Source organism: Geotrypetes seraphini, chromosome 6, assembly GCF_902459505.1.
Source record: "Geotrypetes seraphini chromosome 6, aGeoSer1.1, whole genome shotgun sequence".
Classification (NCBI taxonomy): Eukaryota; Metazoa; Chordata; class Amphibia; order Gymnophiona; family Dermophiidae; genus Geotrypetes; species Geotrypetes seraphini.
The window spans coordinates 175,876,878-175,894,709 of record NC_047089.1 but is presented as its reverse complement, the minus strand read 5'-3'; the positions used below and the strand labels follow the sequence as shown (position 1 = coordinate 175,894,709).

General features: G+C 42.2%; 1 protein-coding gene across 1 annotated transcript in view; it reads right to left on the bottom strand.

The window, feature by feature from the left end:
• The window catches only part of PUDP (pseudouridine 5'-phosphatase), a 143,404-nt gene that overhangs the window by 108,645 nt on the left and 16,927 nt on the right, over positions 1 to 17,832 (bottom strand). The window contains exon 2 of the mRNA XM_033950590.1: positions 327 to 545. Within this exon, the coding sequence (XP_033806481.1) occupies positions 327 to 545 (219 nt within the window). The remainder of the gene's footprint in view (positions 1 to 326; positions 546 to 17,832) is intronic.

Below are 17,832 nucleotides of genomic sequence, written 5' to 3'. Positions count from 1 at the left end.
CGCGGAAAGAAAAGAACTGAGGAGACACGCCCGGTACATCGGGCGGGAAGGCACTGGCGCATGCGCGGTGCGGGCATCTCGAAACTTCTAAGTTTCTTCAAGCAAGACATGCTTTCAAGATGTCCGTGTCGGGGCTCTGTCGGATGACATCACCCACTAGTGAGAATACCTGCCTGCTTGTCCTGGGATAAGTTAAGTTTTGACATGAACAACTGTTGGATAGCATTTAAGAGATTGTTATCCATGTGACAGCAGGGAGTGAATCACATGGATAACACCACGATCTGAGCAAGATAAAGTTTCATGAATAAGAAAAGAGAAAATACCTGGCATCAAAGCAGCAGTAGGAAACACATTTGCCTGTTTAATTCTGCTTTCATTCAGAAGTTCTTCAGCAGTCATTGGAAGCTCCAGAGTATCCCGAATAATCTGAGCTGCTGGCAAAGACTGTTTACCCATGACTAAAGTTTTCACTTCCCAGGTATATTCCTTTCCAAATTGTTTACAAATTTCCTGGAATACCAAAGTATACAGTCGCTCGGTATCTGCAAAAGAAATCCAGTTGAAACCATCAGTACTATACAGGCTGAACTTATTAACACACACAACAAAAAAATAATGTGCATATTTTGGACACATATACAAAAACAGTTAAGACTACTAGTGCTCCCAAATGTCAAAACTGTGCAACAAATCAAATTTATAAGAAAGGTTTTTAAATATTTCAAGATTTTTGTATAAAATAATGAATAACAACTTTGTCAGAGAACATGTAAGAAGAAAAAATATTCAAAAGGGGAATATTTTACATTATTAATTTCAACCGCATTCTTCTGGTAACAGATGGCATACATTATTTGTGCCTTGACTGAAAAAAGCCCCAAAAAACATTTACTAAATTCCTCTTATTTCTGCTACCAGACAGGGCATCCTTTATTTCTAGTGTTATTTGAAAGGGAAAGCAACTATTTCCTATTAATCTGTCCCAACTGATCCACTTCATTCGTGATTTTATCAACTTGTATGACATCCCCTCACTGTTCTCTTCACCAAACTGAATAGTTCTAACCTATTAAGACTTTCTTTGTGAGTAGTTATATTACTTTTTATTGTCCTTCTCTGTCCATTATGAGTATAATTCATAAGAAACTTGAATGCGTAGAAAACTACCTGAGGGCATAAATATGTAAAGTGCATTCTTTTACATGACACATGCATAGGTGTTTCCAGGAATAGAGAACAGGTGAAGTAAGGGCGGTAAGATTTCAATTTCAATTTATGATTGCTAGTCCGCCTTTGTCTAAGGCAGATTACAAAAAAAATACATATACAACATTAATAATTCAAACATACTCACAAAACAGAACCTGCTGTCATAGTAAAACCCAACATTACTGAGCACCATATTTCATATTACAGAAAATTGTTTTGGGGTTTTTTTTTAAAGATTCGCTTAAATTCATAAAAGTGTGTTAAACGCACACGCGCCTAGTCTTACCAGTACATGCAATCACAAAATCATGCCTGCTACGAAGAAGGTGCAAAAGTGTGTGTCTACTTTCTCTAGCATAATCAGTGCCACAGGATGCTGTGAATATACAAGTTGTTAAAAGATTCCAATCACCTATTGCTGCCTAGCATTTTCTATTCAGTTCGGCTGAATTTTAGATTGTTTGGTTTCCTGAGGCAGGAGCACGAAACATGTTCTTGCTGGAATCAAGAAACCAAGCTTTAAGTTAAGAAATTTTGAACTTTTTGAAATTCTTTTGATTGATTTATAGTTTATTTGGCACTAAGTTATGATTAAAAGTATGAAAGTATGTCTTTGAGCTGATCTTTACATATGTATAGCATCTCTTGAACAACTATTTAAGTGAAACTAGGGCAGAGGTGTCAAAGTCCCTCCTCGAGGGCCGCAATCCAGTCGGGTTTTCATGATTTCCCCAATGAATATGCATGAGATCTATTAGCATACAATGAAAGCAGTGCATGCAAATAGATCTCATGCATATTCATTGGGAAAATCCTGAAAACCCGACTGGATTGTGGCCGTCGAGGGACTTTGACACCCCTGAACCAGGGGTATTGTTCTCTCTTTACACAAAAATGTATTTCGCTACCTTTTTTGCAATATTATTGGTATATGTATACCTTCTCCCTGTGTACATCTGACTTATCCTAGGAATAAGGCAGTGGATTTCCCCAAGCCATCTCAATGATGGTTCTCTTTTAAGAAATTATCCAAACCTTTTTTAAACCATGCTAATTTTTATTGGGGTAGTGGATGAAGATCTCTTATAATTTTTCATAGTTTTTCCAGCTCTGGATTGTATTTCACTACCAAGGGGGTCCTTTATTTTGGGGGGGTGAAGGGGTTCTTGTAGTGCAATAGGTTTTCTCTTGGTGTTTTAAGGGATGAGGCAATATTCTTGGAGATTATTTTAGGATTATATCCTTTTTGTTTGAAGGATTCAGTCAGGGTTTTAAGGTGTTTATCACTGTCTCTTTGATCAGAGCAGATACAGTTGTATTATGTGCCTTGGCTGTGTATAATGGGGTTTTTTTTTGTATGCGAGAGGTGGAAGCTGGAGTTGTAGAGGTAACTACATCTATTTGTAGATTTCTTGTATATACTGTAGATGTTTCTATGTAACCACTGTTGATAAAGTCTGTGGTGTCTAGAAAATTGACTTTTTCTGGGGAATAGTCAATTTTGAATTTGATTGTAAAATGGTATGTATTGAAATAAATGTAAAATTGTTTAAGTCTCTTCTCCCTCAGTGCAAAACATAAAAATGTCATCAATATACTGATAGTATTTCAGGGGTTTTGTCTGATATGTATTTAGAAATCTCTTCTAGATTTGCCATGAAGAGGTTTGCATATTGTGGTGCCTTCCTGGTGCCCATAGCAGTGTCTATGATTTGCAGATATCATTGTTAAAGCTGAAATAGTTGTTAGAATGAATTTGATGAATGCTGTAATAGCTTGTAGTAAGAGTTGGTGGTCCAGGGTAGATGATGTTAGGAAATTATTACATGCAGTAATGACATCTGCATGGGGAATGTTGTTGTATACTAGAGAATGACACGGTGACAAAATTCATCACCGTTCCCGTCCCCGCGGATAACCGCGGGAAATAATCCCATGTCATTTTCTAGTGTCTATTTCAACCTCAGTCCTTCTACACCAGCATTCTTCAAATCAAAGCTTGCGGATCAGTGGTTGTGGCCATTCATACTCTGATTGTTCCCTCTCTCCTTAAAGAATGACACGAAGATGGTTTCCCGCGGTTATTCGCAGGGACGGGGACGGTGATGAATTTTGTCACCGTGTCATTCTCTATTGTATACTTCTACATCCATTGTGACTAGAAGTACGCCAGGTGGTAGCTGCTTGATATTATTTAGGTTCATAGACAACGGCGCGAAAGACAAAAGCGCACGCCGACAATTGAGCGCAGCGCGGAGGCGCGCACCGCACAAAATTACAGTTTTTAGGGGCTCTGATGGGGGGTTTTGTTGGGGAACCCCCCCAGTTTACTTAATAGACATCGCACCGGCATTATGGGGGGTTGTAACCCTCCACATTTTACTGTAAACTGAACTTTTTCCCTAAAAACAGGGAAAAAGTTAAGTTTTCAGTAAAATGTGGGGGGTTACAACCCCCCATACCCTCCACAACGCGGCGCAATGTCTATTAAGTAAAGTGGGTGGGTTCCCCCCCTATTAAGTAAAGTGGGTGGGTTCCCCCCCACCCCCCCCCCCCACACCCCCCCCCGTCGGAGCCCTAAAAACAGTAATTTAGAGCGGCGTGCGCCTCCGCGCTGTGCTCAATTGTTTGGGCGCGCCTTTGTCCCGGCGCACTTTTGACCTGACACCATTATTTAATTTGTTCAGGAAGTCTGTGGTGTCTTGTATGAAGCTCTTTGTCTTGTGCATTAAGGGCTGAATTCTGCAACTGGCACTGGTATTAGCCAGCACCTCCAAAACCATTGCTGGTCGCAAGTTAATCATGTACTGACGCCGTTTGAAGAATCATGGACATGTGTAAAGTAGACGCCGGAAATGTACGCCACGGCTTTACTGGCCTACATTTCAGGTGCCTACTTTACACAAGAATCACATCCACTTGGGCTCTTACCAGCACCTAGTCACTTCCAGCTCAAGCCACATCCACATTGACTGTAGACGCTTCTGTGGATGGGACATGAGCAACCTGTTCAGTAGGCGCCTATCTTTTTTTTAAAATTAGTTTTTAATTGGTTTTAAACAATGCACTCAATTACCATGTCATTTATTGCCAATTGAACCAATTAAGTTAGGCAGCGGTATGACACCTACCGCCTCCTAACTTTCGGCATCTCTACAAGAATCAGGGCCTTAGGTTTTAAGAATTTCCTGTATAAATCCAGATATTTCTTTTGTGAGTGTGCCAATATCAGATATAATTGGTCTGACAGGGTGGCCAGGTTTATGGATTTTTTTGCAGCATGCTAAATGTGTCCACAGAAAGATGGTTAGGTATGAGTTTCTTTAAATGTGGCTCTACTTGCTTTGGAAGTGTTTTGATGAGGTTTTTTTTAGCTGTTTAGTATAATCTTTTGTGGAGTCTTCAGTCAGTTTGTTATAGTATATGTTGTCAGAGTTGTCTGTGTCTTTTTCCAATGTAATTTTGTATGTCCATAATTACTACAGAGCCTCCTTTGTCTGCAGGTTTGATGACAATGTTTTGATTATTTTGTAAGCTTTTTATGGCAGCTCGATCTGGTGGGGAAAGACTGTACAGAATTTTCTTTTGTTTGCTGAAAAGTTGTGATTTTACCCTATGTCTGAAAATTCTAGAACTCCGTGTGCTCACAAGTGCCAAACAATAATGCAAAGCTAAATAAAGCAGTAAGAAACTACTGCTTGCCTCTTCACAGTTTAAGAAAGCGGCAATGAAATACACCTTATTGATGAGGGAAATCTGAAAATTCTAGAAATCCAGGCACTCACATGTGACAAACACTGCAAAACATTGCTTACTTCTACACAGTTTAAGAAAACAGTGATAAAATACACCTTACCCCAGTCAACAGACAGGAAGGTTTTAACCTATCCTGTCCATAATCTAGTCTGCCACAACAAAAAGTAAAACAAATTGTTCTCAAACTTGAAAGAGAGCAAAGGTTCACATACATTAACAGTGGCAGAAGGATTCAATGGTCCAGGATGGGGTGGCGGGAGATAACTAAGAGACCTCCAAGATGTACCTCTGCTCCACATTTTTAAAATTGTATTTTTAATAGGAGCTAGAGTCAAAAAAGTCACTGAAACTTATTTACCCCTGATGCAGCTTTACCGAAACGAGGGGTCCCCCCTGTTGGGCTTTTCATCTGGTGCCAGTTCGACTGCAAGCACACACTAAAAACTTTTCAGCTAAATTAAATTTGTTTGTTTCATATGATGTGTTTGTTTATGTCTCAGACTATTCCTTCTGGTACCATTGTTTTTTTTGTCTCAAATTCAAGTTGGCTTATAGCGACGCTGACATACTGGAACTGCTGACATTTTTGTGGTGGAATTTTTTAATGCCATTTGGTTTTTTTCTTCATCCATATTACATATTTTGTTAGTGCCAGAGAGTTGACCTTTGATAGTCTCTCCAACAGGAACTACAACATATACTGTCTCAGAGCGGAAATTTAGCTTTAAGGCTATAAGTTCTGCCTTGTCTTTTTGTGCTTTTTTTTTTGCACTATACCCTAACATTCTCTGCCAGATTTCCTCATATGTGAGGATTCCAGTCCATTTCTCCAGGTTCATATTTTCATGCCATTATTCTCCCACCCAGCTCCGCATCTTAAGACTCTAGCCTGCTCTCTGCATGATCATCTGCACATACATAGACATTATTACTGCTACTATTATTTCTAAAGTGCTATCAGACGTTCACAGCACTGTACAGTGTCACAAAGGAGATTGTAAGCTCATTCGAGCAGGGACTATCTAAACAATCAAGACAGATAAACAGGATGCCAGAGTAGGGGTTACAGTTAGAGGGGATGATTAAACTGTTGGCTAGGGTGGTGAGCAGAGGGGAGTAGGGTTATTACCAGCTCAGGTCCGAACTTGGTCTTCTTCCTTCTAGCAGTGCGCTCTCCTTACTATGGCTTCAGCCCAGCCACCGCAACTAGCACCTGGGTCCACTCTTGACACACCCAAGCCTCAAAAAAGGCCTGGAATTACTGCTGCGGCTTCTAGATCTCTATAGTTGGCACAGGAATCAATCAGCCTTTCAAGGACACCTCAGTCAGTTAAAAATAATTAACACAGAGTAAATTAAGATTAAAATTGTATCTTTGCTGCAGCCTCAACAGGGCTTTTCCTAGATCTCTCTGACGTTAGCCTTCACTTATCTGATCACACTACACTATAACTCAGAAAAATGATGCTTTTCTTCACTTTTGGACCACAGGAACTTCTAACAAACTGGAGCTGTTTTTTTGCCATCAAGTTATATACCTCACAAACCCCCTCTTTTACTAAGGTACGCTAGCCGATTTAGCACGCGCTAAACAAAGTTTGACTGTCTCCCGACGTTGGCCAGCGTTTTGTGGACTCTGCCGTTTCTTCAGGGCAAAGGGACTCATATTTTGAAACAGAGAAACATGATGGCAGATAAAGGCCAAATGGCCCATCTAGTCTGCCCATCTGCAGTAACCATTATCTTTTTCTCTCTCCGAGAGATCCCACGTGCCTATCCCAGGCCCTTTTGAATTTAGACACAGTCTCTGTCTCTACCACCTCTTCTGGGAGACTGTTCCATGCATCTACCACCCTTTCTGTAAGAAAGTATTTCCTTAGTTTACTCCGGAGCCTATCACCTCTTAACTTCATCCTATGCCCTCTCATTGTAGAGTTTCCTTTCAAATTAAAGAGACTTGACTTATGTGCATTTACATTACGTAGGTATTTAAACATCTCTATCATATCTCCCCTTTCCCGCCTTTCCTCCAAAGTATACAGATTGAGATCTTTAAGTATGTCCCCATACGTCTTATGATGAAGACCACATACCATTTTAGTAGCCTTCCTCTGGACCAACTCAATCCTTTTTATATTTTTTTGAAGGTGCAGCCTCCAGAATTGTACACAATATTCTAAATGAGGTCTCACCAAAGTCTTATTCAGGGGCATCAATACCTCCTTTTTCCAACTAGCCATATCTCTCCCTATGCAACCTAGCATCCTTCTAGCTTTTGCCATCACCTTTTCAACCTGTTTGGCCACCTTAAAATCATCACATACAATCACACCCAAGCCCTGCACTTCTGTCATGCACATAAGCTCTTCACTCCCTAATCTGTACCGTTCCTTGGGTTTTTGCAGCCCGAATGCATGACCTTGCATTTCTTAGCATTAAATTTTAGCTGCCAAATTTAAGACCATTCTTCAAGCTTCGCCATATTGTTTAGTTCCTCCATTCCTTATTTTTGGAATTGTTCAACAAATAACTTTTACCAAAAGAAGACCTGAAAGTGGCCTTGTGTTTCGTACATACCTTCTTATCGTAGGGATTTTCTTGAACTTCTTTTTCGGTTACCCAAAATTTTTGCAACTACCACATTTAAAGAAACCAAAGGTATGAATATTCTTCACTCAGTTTACATAGTTTTTAATTCAATGTGACACAATATATTAATATTTCCTCTGTATATACGCTGTGTGCCAAAAAACAACACACCCTAATGTTTGTTTATCTTCAAAAACAACAATTTATTATTTCTATAGAGCTACCAGGTGCACACAAGGCTGTACATCTTCCACAGAACTTGGCCTATTCTTATGAAATTTAGTGTGTGGTATCCTGAGGGAAGTTGATGTAAACCAATGTAAATATTTCCCACTGTACTGCAGCACTACCTTGTGAAAATGAAGTGTGAACTGAATAAAAGCACTTCAAAATGTTTTATGGCATATCTTGCACAAAAATCTAAAGTCATACAGTAATGGTCAATTAGTCAAATGTTTGAAGTGTGGTCCTTTTGCACGAAGGCACGCCCTCAGCCTTGGTAGGTGTGTTTGAGGCTTGTCCTCCTAGCTCAGTACAAGATCGTGTACAATTTCAATGTGCTCTTATATGCACCTCAAGTGATGTCGTCCACTACCTGGCTTAAGATCCACAGTGCATGTTGCTTGGATCTTGCATAACAGCATATCAAGGCCATTTTTATTCCAACCCTTCTGAGGGAACTCTTTAAACAATCTTTTAATGCCGTGACCTTTTAGCACTACCAAGTTCTTTATCAGAATTTGGTTTTCTGCAGTGAAAACCATTTTGATACAGACTGTTTACAAGTTATTGTCTGCTTCTGCGAATATCTCATAGAAACAATGCATTTTCACAAGGTAGTACTGCGGTACAGTGGGAAATAGTTACATCAGTTTACATCAAATTCCCTCAGGGTACCACACACTAAGGGCTCCTTTTTCGAAGGTGCGCTAGCGTTTTTAGTGCACGTACCAGATTAGTGCGCGCTAGCCAAAAAACTACCGCCTGATCAAGAGGAGGTGGTAGCGGCTAGCGCGCGCGGCATTTTAGCACACATTATTCCGCGTGTTAAGGCCCTAATGTGCCTTCGTAAAAGGAGCCCTAAATTTCATAAGAATCGGCCGGGTTCTGAGGAAGATACAACAAAAAAATTAGGATGTGTTTTTTTATTGGTTCACTGTGTAGAAAACATTAACGCACAACGTTGCTGACCAGTGTATTTTTATGATAGAAGTTATTTTTCTATTTCAAGATGAGTACCTCATCACATATACCAGCTGATCTTCTTTTACACTGCTCTGTAATAACAATACATTATAGAGGGCTCATAAATAAGCCATTTTAATTATAATAGGATATGAAGTGCTTTAAGCTTATTGCTTAATTCTTCTGTACTTTTAAAACTTTTCCTGCATCAAACACTTTTCCATATCAAAGAAATTATGAAAACAGAATGTTCTTTCAACTCTCTCATTTGACAATTATATTCTAATAAAGAGTTCCTGTCAGTGGGTTTTGAAAAACAAATTGTCCACATTAAACCCTTTCCTCAATTTTATTCAACCTGACATCTAAAAATATAGTTTTTGAAATCATATTTCATATAAAGTTGTATTGCTGGATTACATGAATTTTAACTGATTTAGGAAAGCATTGTGAAGCGATTCTACATCTTAATACATGTAGAAAAATGAGAATGATCTACCCATTCTCAAATCCTCCCATACAAAAGTTGGTCAATGAAGTGGCAAAAGTAGCCTCCATGGCTGTAATTCAGGTTTGCATATAAGCATTCCTGAAAATGAAGAAATGTATCCTGTAATGCAATTAAAATTAAAATGTTAAAAAAAAAAAATCCATTAGCACAGTACATGGTGAAGATGTAAAAATTAGTTCTTACCTGATCATTTTCTTTCCATTAGTCCTAACAGATCAATCCAGAGACTTGTGTGGGTTGTACCCATCTATCAGCAGATGGAGATAGAGAATGCCAGAGCTCTGCACTTATCCCCCCTGGAAGGGAGATGGCTGCACAGAAGGTTAAGGGTCTCAAGGTCAAAAATTATGTTGTGTAGAAGCTTTCTGGTCTAAAGACCACATGTGAGACTGAAGAACTCTGCTAAACCCGTCAGCTTTCTAATTTGAATGTCCAGGATGTAAGCAGGCTTAATTTGCATGTTGTTGTTGTTAGGTGCCATCGACTCATGCTCAAGTCCTAGTGACTTGATGAATTGTGGATCTAAAAAGAAATCGGTTTTGTGCTAGTCCAGAAAGGAGAAATTTGTATGTAACTGTACTAAATTCTGAATTATTGTCACTTTCTGTCACAAGTGAAGTGCACACTTCACTATCACCAGGGAATCAACAAATTTACAATTTCTTCAGAACATACTGTATATTGTAAAAGAGTAGATGATGGCTGCTAAAGACCAGCATGGTCCTTTCAGTCTGCCCAATAAGAAACTCATGATGCAATATAACATATATTGTTGATCTTGATCTGCCCTTGTCATTTTCAGGGCACAAACCATAGAAGTCTGCCCAACAATGGACATACTTTCTAACTACTGGAATTGCCATTAAAGCCTACTCCAGCCCATCCAAATTTACTTAGGCCTAAAGGGGGCACAGAGACATAAACCTACTCCTTGAAGCTTCTGATAACAATGCTGTCCACTACTTCAAAACACTACTTGAAAAAAAAAAAAAAAAAAGAAAAAGGCTATACTCTTGACTTCATAGCCTCCACTCCTCCCTGTCTCATCACCAATGCTAACTGGTCAGACCATTATCTCCTTTCTTTCAACCTATGCCTCTACTTGTCATACACAACCAGCACTTCCTCCCACTCAAATAAACAAGAGGCAAAATAAACCCTGCTCATTTCTGGAACAAAGTTGTTACCTCCGACTCAACCAAAACAATTCTATCAAATCGGAACAAATCACTCATAGACACCTTAGACTCACTTGCTCCCCATGGTTCACAGAAATACTAAGAAAAAAAGCAAACCTGTCAAAGAATGGAAAGACAAATACTATGGAGATCAGTGATCAATAAATACAAATTAAATATAGCTAAGAAAAACTGCTATATTCAAGAGATAGAATATAAAACACTTGACAACAAGAAATTACTTCACCTCATACGCAACCTTATCACCACTGGAAAAGGGCATCAACCAACAGCCCAAGACTTCACAGACTTCTTCCTCAACAAGATCAGAACTGTACAAACAGAAGTAGAGAAATCATACCCCACCCCTGAACCTACACACACCATTACCAAAAACTCTGATGACCTCTGCACAATGGACCAGATAAGGAACACCTTCACTCCACTAACAGCAAATCTTCTAAATAAATTAACCATTCGTAGTAATTCCCTTGACAACTGCCCCTGGATAACCAGATTCCTAAACAACCTTCTAAATCAAGGCCAACTCCAAGCCAAAATGGGTAAAATAGCTCTCACACCTATACCAAAATTGCAAAATGCTGACCTATCCATCTTTTCAAACTATAGACCTATTGCAAGTATCCCTACACTTACCAAACGCCTAGAAACTCATGTATATAAGCAACTCACATCCTACATTGAACAGTATACTAGCCTACATCCCTCTCAGTTTGAATTTCAATTGCAGCACAGCACAGAATTCTTTCTGCTAACCCTTACCACAAAAATTAAACAGATACTAAGCACAGGTAAACAAGTAACCCTCCTTAAATTTGACAACTCTGCAGCCTTTGATTCTGTAAACCACGACATTCTCCTAATGAAATTCACTGAAATTGGAATCACAGGTACCACACTCACCTAGAAAAGAGAGAATACCTTGTATGGAAAGATGGAATTCTCCAACAGCTGGAAAGCATTCTGTGGAGTACCCCCAGGGTTCTCCCCTCTCCCCAATATTGTTCAACCTATTCATGAGCTCTCTCGGTAACATTACATTTGTCAACAATGAGTGCCTGTTATCCTATGCAGATGGCATCCTCCTCCTCATTCCCATTATAGACAACCAACTAAATGCACCAAAAAGAATTGCCGATAACATTGAGAAAATTCAATCATGGGCTAAAAGTAACAAACAAACTGAAAGCAACCAAAACTAAAATCCTCTGGTTCTATACCCCTAACAAACAGCTCCCAATATCACTCTCCTGCCATCCAGAGTTAAAACAGATAGAAAAGAATCCCCCAAAGTACTGAGTGTTATACTGGACGCCACACTATCTCTTGAACCGCAGATCTCTAAACTCTGGAAAAACCTTCTTCTCCATGAGACAGCTGAGACTCATAAGACCCTACTTCCACAAACAATACTTTGACTTATTAGTACAGATGTTGATTCTGCCATAGCTTGACTACTATAACTTCCTCCATACAGGCACAACATTGACCTGTAAACTGCAACAAATCCAAAACAAAGCAATTAGACTTATTTTCAAGTTTAAAAAATGTGAACCAATCTCCACATATCTCAAACAGTTATATTGGCTAACCATCTGTACTCGAATAAACTTCAAAACCTTCTGCATAACCTTCCACATCCTACATGGAAACTCCACCTTGACACTCATAAATTTTATTTATTTATTTATCAATTTTCTATACCGTTCTCCCAGGAGAGCTCAGAACATAAGAACATAAGCAGTGCCTCCGCCGGGTCAGACCATAGGTCCATCCTGCCCGGCAGTCCGCTCCCGCGGCGGCCCAAACAGGTCACGACCTGTCTGAATCACCAGAAGGGGCTCCCTTGCCACCTTGGTTTCTCATTGAAGTCCTATCTTCCCATCGTAGTCCTAACCCTCCGGTCTTGCACATGCACGACCTGTTGGGTTTCTATACTTATTACCTGGTTAGCTTTCTATACTTGTGTTACATCCCAGCTCCTCCCTCAGTATCCCACGATCCCTTTATCCCTCAGGAATCCGTCCAATCCCTGTTTGAATCCCTGTACCGTACTCTGCCTGATCACTTCCTCCGGTAGCGCATTCCAAGTGTCCACGACCCTTTGGGTGAAAAAAAACTTCCTTGCATTTGTTTTGAACCTATCTCCCTTCAGTTTCTCCGAATGCCCCCTCGTACTTGTTGTCCCCTTCAGTCTGAAGAATCTGTCCCTATCCACCCTCTCTATGCCCCTCATGATCTTGAAGGTCTCTATCATATCTCCCCTGAGCTTCCTTTTTTCCAGAGAGAAGAGCCCCAGCCTATCCAACCTCTCGGCGTTTGGGCAGTGTTCCAGCCCTTTTACCAGTTTCGTTGCTCTCCTTTGGACTCTCTCAAGTACCGCCATGTCCTTCTTGAGGTGTGGCGACCAATACTGAACGCAGTATTCCAGATGTGGATGCACCATCGCTCGATACAATGGCATGATGACTTCCCGCATCCTGGTTGTTATGCCCCTCTTTATGATGCCCAGCATCCTGTTGGCTTTTTTCGAGGCTGCTGCGCACTGTGCAGATGGCTTCAGTGATGCATCCACCAGCACACCCAAGTCTCTCTCAAGTCTGCTGTCTCCCAACAATGCCCCCCCCAATTTGTAGTTGAACAACGGGTTCTTTTTCCCTATATGCTTGACCTTGCATTTTTCCACGTTAAAGCGCATTTGCCATTTGTTTGCCCAGTCTTCCAGCTTGTCCAGGTCCCTTTGCAGGTCCTCACACTCCTCCCTGGACCTAACTCTACCGCACAGTTTGGTATCGTCTGCAAATTTTATAACCTCGCAATTTGCCTCCTTTTCCAGGTCATTGATAAATATGTTGAAGAGTAACGGCCCCAGCACCGATCCCTGTGGCACACCGCTCGTGACTCCCCGCCAGTCAGAATATTGGCCCTTCACTCCGACCCTCTGCAGTCTACCCGACAACCAGTGCTTGATCCATCTGTGCACATCCCCTCCCACCCCATGGTTCCACAGCTTCCTAAGCAGCCTTTCATGTGGCACCTTGTCGAAAGCCTTTTGAAAATCGAGGTAAATAATGTCTATGGGTTCCCCATTGTCCACCCGACTGCTTATTCCCTCAAAGAAGTACAGAAGGTTTGTTAGGCACGACCTTCCCTTACAGAATCCGTGCTGGCTTGTGCTCAGTAGGCCATTCCTCTCAATGTGCTCGCAAATGCCGTCCTTGATCATAGCTTCCACCATCTTCCCTATAATTGAAGTCAGGCTCACCGGCCTGTAGTTCCCGGGGTCACCCCTCGATCCCTTCTTGAAGATAGGTGTGACATTCGCCAATTTCCAGTCCTCTGGTACCTCACCAGTTTTCAAGGATAGGTTGCAAACATGCTGGATTGTGCCCGCTATTTCTTGTCTTAGTTCCTTCAGAACCCTTGGGTGGATCCCGTCCGGGCCCGGTGATTTACCGCATTTTAACCTGTCTATCTGTTTGAGGACATCCTTCTATGTGCTCCAATTTTTCGGCCTGTTCCCCACTCATGAGCTCCTCTGAGTCCGGTATATTAGATGTGTCTTCGCTCGTGAAAACCGACGAGAAGAACGTGTTCAACCTCTCAGCTACCTCTTTATCCTCCTTAATCACTCCCTTCCTATCCCCATCGTCCAACGGCCCCACCTCCTCTCTCGCTGGTCGCTTCCCCTTTACGTAACTGAAGAATGCCTTGAAGTTTTTCGCCTCCCTGGCCAGCCCCTCTTCGTATTCCCCTTTCGCTTTTCTAACCTCTTGGTGGCATTCCTTTTGGCATTTCCTGTGCGCCTGGTGATTTTCCTCCATTGGGTCCTTTTTCCATCTCCGGAAGGATACTTTTTTGTCATTTATTGCCCTCTTTACTTCAGTTGACATCCAAACCGGGTCCTTTGATCGCTTGTTCTTGCAGCCTTTCCTGAAACTGGGGACGTACATTCTTTGTGCTTCCTGCAGGGTGTCCCTGAATAGGGTCCAGGCGCTTCCCACAGTCTCCATCCTAAAGATGTTTCTGAGCTTCCTCCCCACCATTTCCCTCATAGCAACATAGTTCCCTTTCTTGAAGTTGAGCGCAGTTGTTGCAGTCCTCCTTACTATGGGTGTCCCCCTTTCTAATGTGAATCTGATCGCGTTGTGATCACTGTTGCCTAGTGGTCCTCCCACTTCTACCCCTCTTGCAGGCCCCCCTAATCCGTTTAGGATGAGGTCAAGAGTAGCACCTCCTCGCGTCGGTTCTTTGACTAGTTGCTCCATGAAGCAGTCCCTCACAGCTTCTACAAATCCTGTTTCCCTAGTGCAGTTGGAGAACGGTTTACATTAATTTATTCAGGTACTTGAACATTTTTCCCTGTCTGTCCCGGTGGGCTCACAATCTGTCTAATGTACCTGGGGCAATGGGGGGATTAAGTGACTTGCCCAGGGTCACAAAGAGCAGCATGGGTTTGAACCCACAACCCCAGGCTGTAGCTTTAACCACTGCGCCACACTCTCCTCCTATTCACTTCCTCATGGTCCACATCAAACAGAAATCTGTGAGCTTCTGACTAAACCACAACAAAAGGCCTCAATTACAAATGTATTTTTAACAATATGTATATGTGCATCAGTAACAACCTCCCAACAGGTATGAGATATGAACCGAACTACCTCAGGTTTTGAAAAAAAAATTGAAGACTTCTCTCTTCAACACCATATTCAACACAAAAAATGCTATACACATGACAAAAAATGGCATCCACATGACCTTAGACTATGAATTATCTCCTTCTACCTCGCAGCACCATTCTTTCAACAATACTTGTTTATCTCTTCCTGTTTTGTACCATCTCTCAATCTGTATTGTAATGTATCTTCAATAGCATCCTTACCCTGTACTACTGTAAGTTGCCTTGAATCTACTTACGCCTAGTGCAACCCATAAATCCCAGATTAGATGTCTGTCTGGCACTGGCCTTATTTCCTAATTACTGGAGTTACCATCTAAAGTTTTTTGTTTTGAATCCATTCTCTTTTATAAAAGAATCCTTTATGTTTATCCCATGCATTTTGAATTCTGGTACCATTTTTATTTCCACCACCTGTTGTTTGAGAGCATTCCAGGAATCTACCACCTTCTCTGTGAAAAAGTACTTCCTGACTTTAATCCTAAATCAGTCCTCCTACAACCTCGATTTGTGTTCTCTAGTTCTATCACGTCCCTTTCGCACAAAAAAAATTGTTTGCATACTAATACCTTTCATATATTTAAACATAGTATCACATGACCCCTGCCCACCTTTCCTCTAGGGCAGTGGTCTCAAACTCAAACTCTTTGCAGGCCACATTTTGGATTTGTGGGTACATGGAGGGCCGCAGAAAAAATAGTTAATGTCTTATTAAAGAAATGACAATTTTGCATGAGGTAAAACACTATATAGTTTATAAATCTTCCACCCCCAAAGGCCTGCATGTTCCCCCCTTCTTTGCAGCGTCCTCCAGCTTCCCCCCTGGCCTCCCGGTCTTAGTTTCAGCTAATTACCGCAGCCTGCAGAGAGGATCGCCGGTGTTCCTTGAAAGCTGCCACCGGCCTCTGCAGCATGTTCCCTCTGCCGCAGTCCCACCCTCTACTGACTTCAGGGGCAGGATCGCGGCAGAGGGAACGTGCTGCTGAGAACGACAGCAGCCTGCAAGGATCACTACAGCACCGGCAATCCTCACTGCAGGCTGCGGTAATTATCTGAAGGTAAGAGCGGGAGGCTGGGGAGAAGCTGGAGGACGCTGCAAAGAGCGAGCAGCACTAGTACAGACAGCACTAATAAAGACCGTGGGCTGCAAAATAGTAGCTGGCGGGCCGCATGTGGCCCCCGGGCCGCAAATTTGAGACCACTGCTCTAGGGTATATATATTAATTTCTGAGTCTTCTCAAAGGGACTTTATACCATAAGCCCTAGAGCAGGGGTGCCCACACTTTTTGGGCTTGCGAGCTACTTTTAAAATGACCAAGTCAAAATGATCTACCAACAATAAAATAAAAAAAAAAACACAACGCACACTGTACGCATAGAAAATGTTAATTATCATTCCTATTCAGGGTTTTTCAAAGAGGTCAAAGCAGATGACTCTATGCACTATCACCTCAGTAACAACCATACAAAAATAGACAAATATACCCCCCTCCCTTTTTACTAAACCACGATAGCAGTTTTTAGAGCGCAGGGAGCTGCGCTGAATGCCCAGCACTGCTCTCGACGCTCATAGGCTCCCTGCGCTAAAAAACTCTATTGCGGTTTATTAAAAGGGGGCCTTAGTGTAAAATATAGACAGCAGATATAAATTCAGACACATTTTGATCACTAAATTTAAAATAAAATAATTTTTCCTACCTTGTCTGGTGATTTCATGAGTCTCTGGTTGCACTTTCTTCTTCTGACTGTGCATCCAGTCTTTCTTCCCTTCTTTCAGCCTGTATGCTTCCTCTCCTCCAGACCTCGTTCCCTCCCCCAACTTTTCCTTCCTCTCTCCCTGCCCTTTCTTTCTCTCTGCCTCCCTTTCTTTTTTTTTCTGTTTCTCTTCTTTCCTTCTGTCTCCCTGCCTGCCCTTTTTCTTTCTTTCTCCCTGCCCTCCCCCAAGCCACTGCCATCGGGGACCAGGCCCCAAACCGCCACCAATAACAGGCCCCAAACCGCCACCAATAACAGGCCCGAAAGCCGACGCCACCCCAACCTCTCCCTGCTTCGGCCGCCCAGCATCGCGATCGAGCTGTTGGGGGAAATGCTGCCGGGTCCTGCCTTCGTGGAAACAGAAAGTAGGCAGGACCTGGCAGCAAGAAGAGGAAATGCTTCATTAACCTGTCTCCCGCCTTAGCCCGTAGCGAACGCTTGCTTCAGGGCTCTCAACATGTGCGTGCCGGCTTCCCTTCTCCCCCCACTCTCCTGCGGACATAACTTCCGGTTTCGGAGGGAAGAGAAGGGAAGCCGGCACGCACACGTTAGAGCCACGGAGCATAAGTTCGCTACGGGCTGAAATCTCCAAGCCGTTTTTTTGGGGGGGGTTTTAATGTTCAGCGGCAGCGGCAGCAGCAGATGACAGCTGGGCGGACCGCCCAGCTAAAAGGCCCTAGAGAGAACACTGGAGAGGAAGGCTGATCGGCCCGGTAGATCAGGACAGCAACACGAGTCTATCACGGAGCCCGGGATGGGCTCCGCGATCGACTCGCGTTGCCTTCCTGAGCTACTGGTCGATCGCGATCGACGTGTTGGGCACCCCTGCCCTAGAGTGTATAGCAAGATCTCTTTCACTGGGCCTAAAAAAACTCTCTTCTGGCTAAAAGATAAATATTTTTATTTATAAACTTGTTACACTGCTGAAACTGACAATGTGGGGCTCA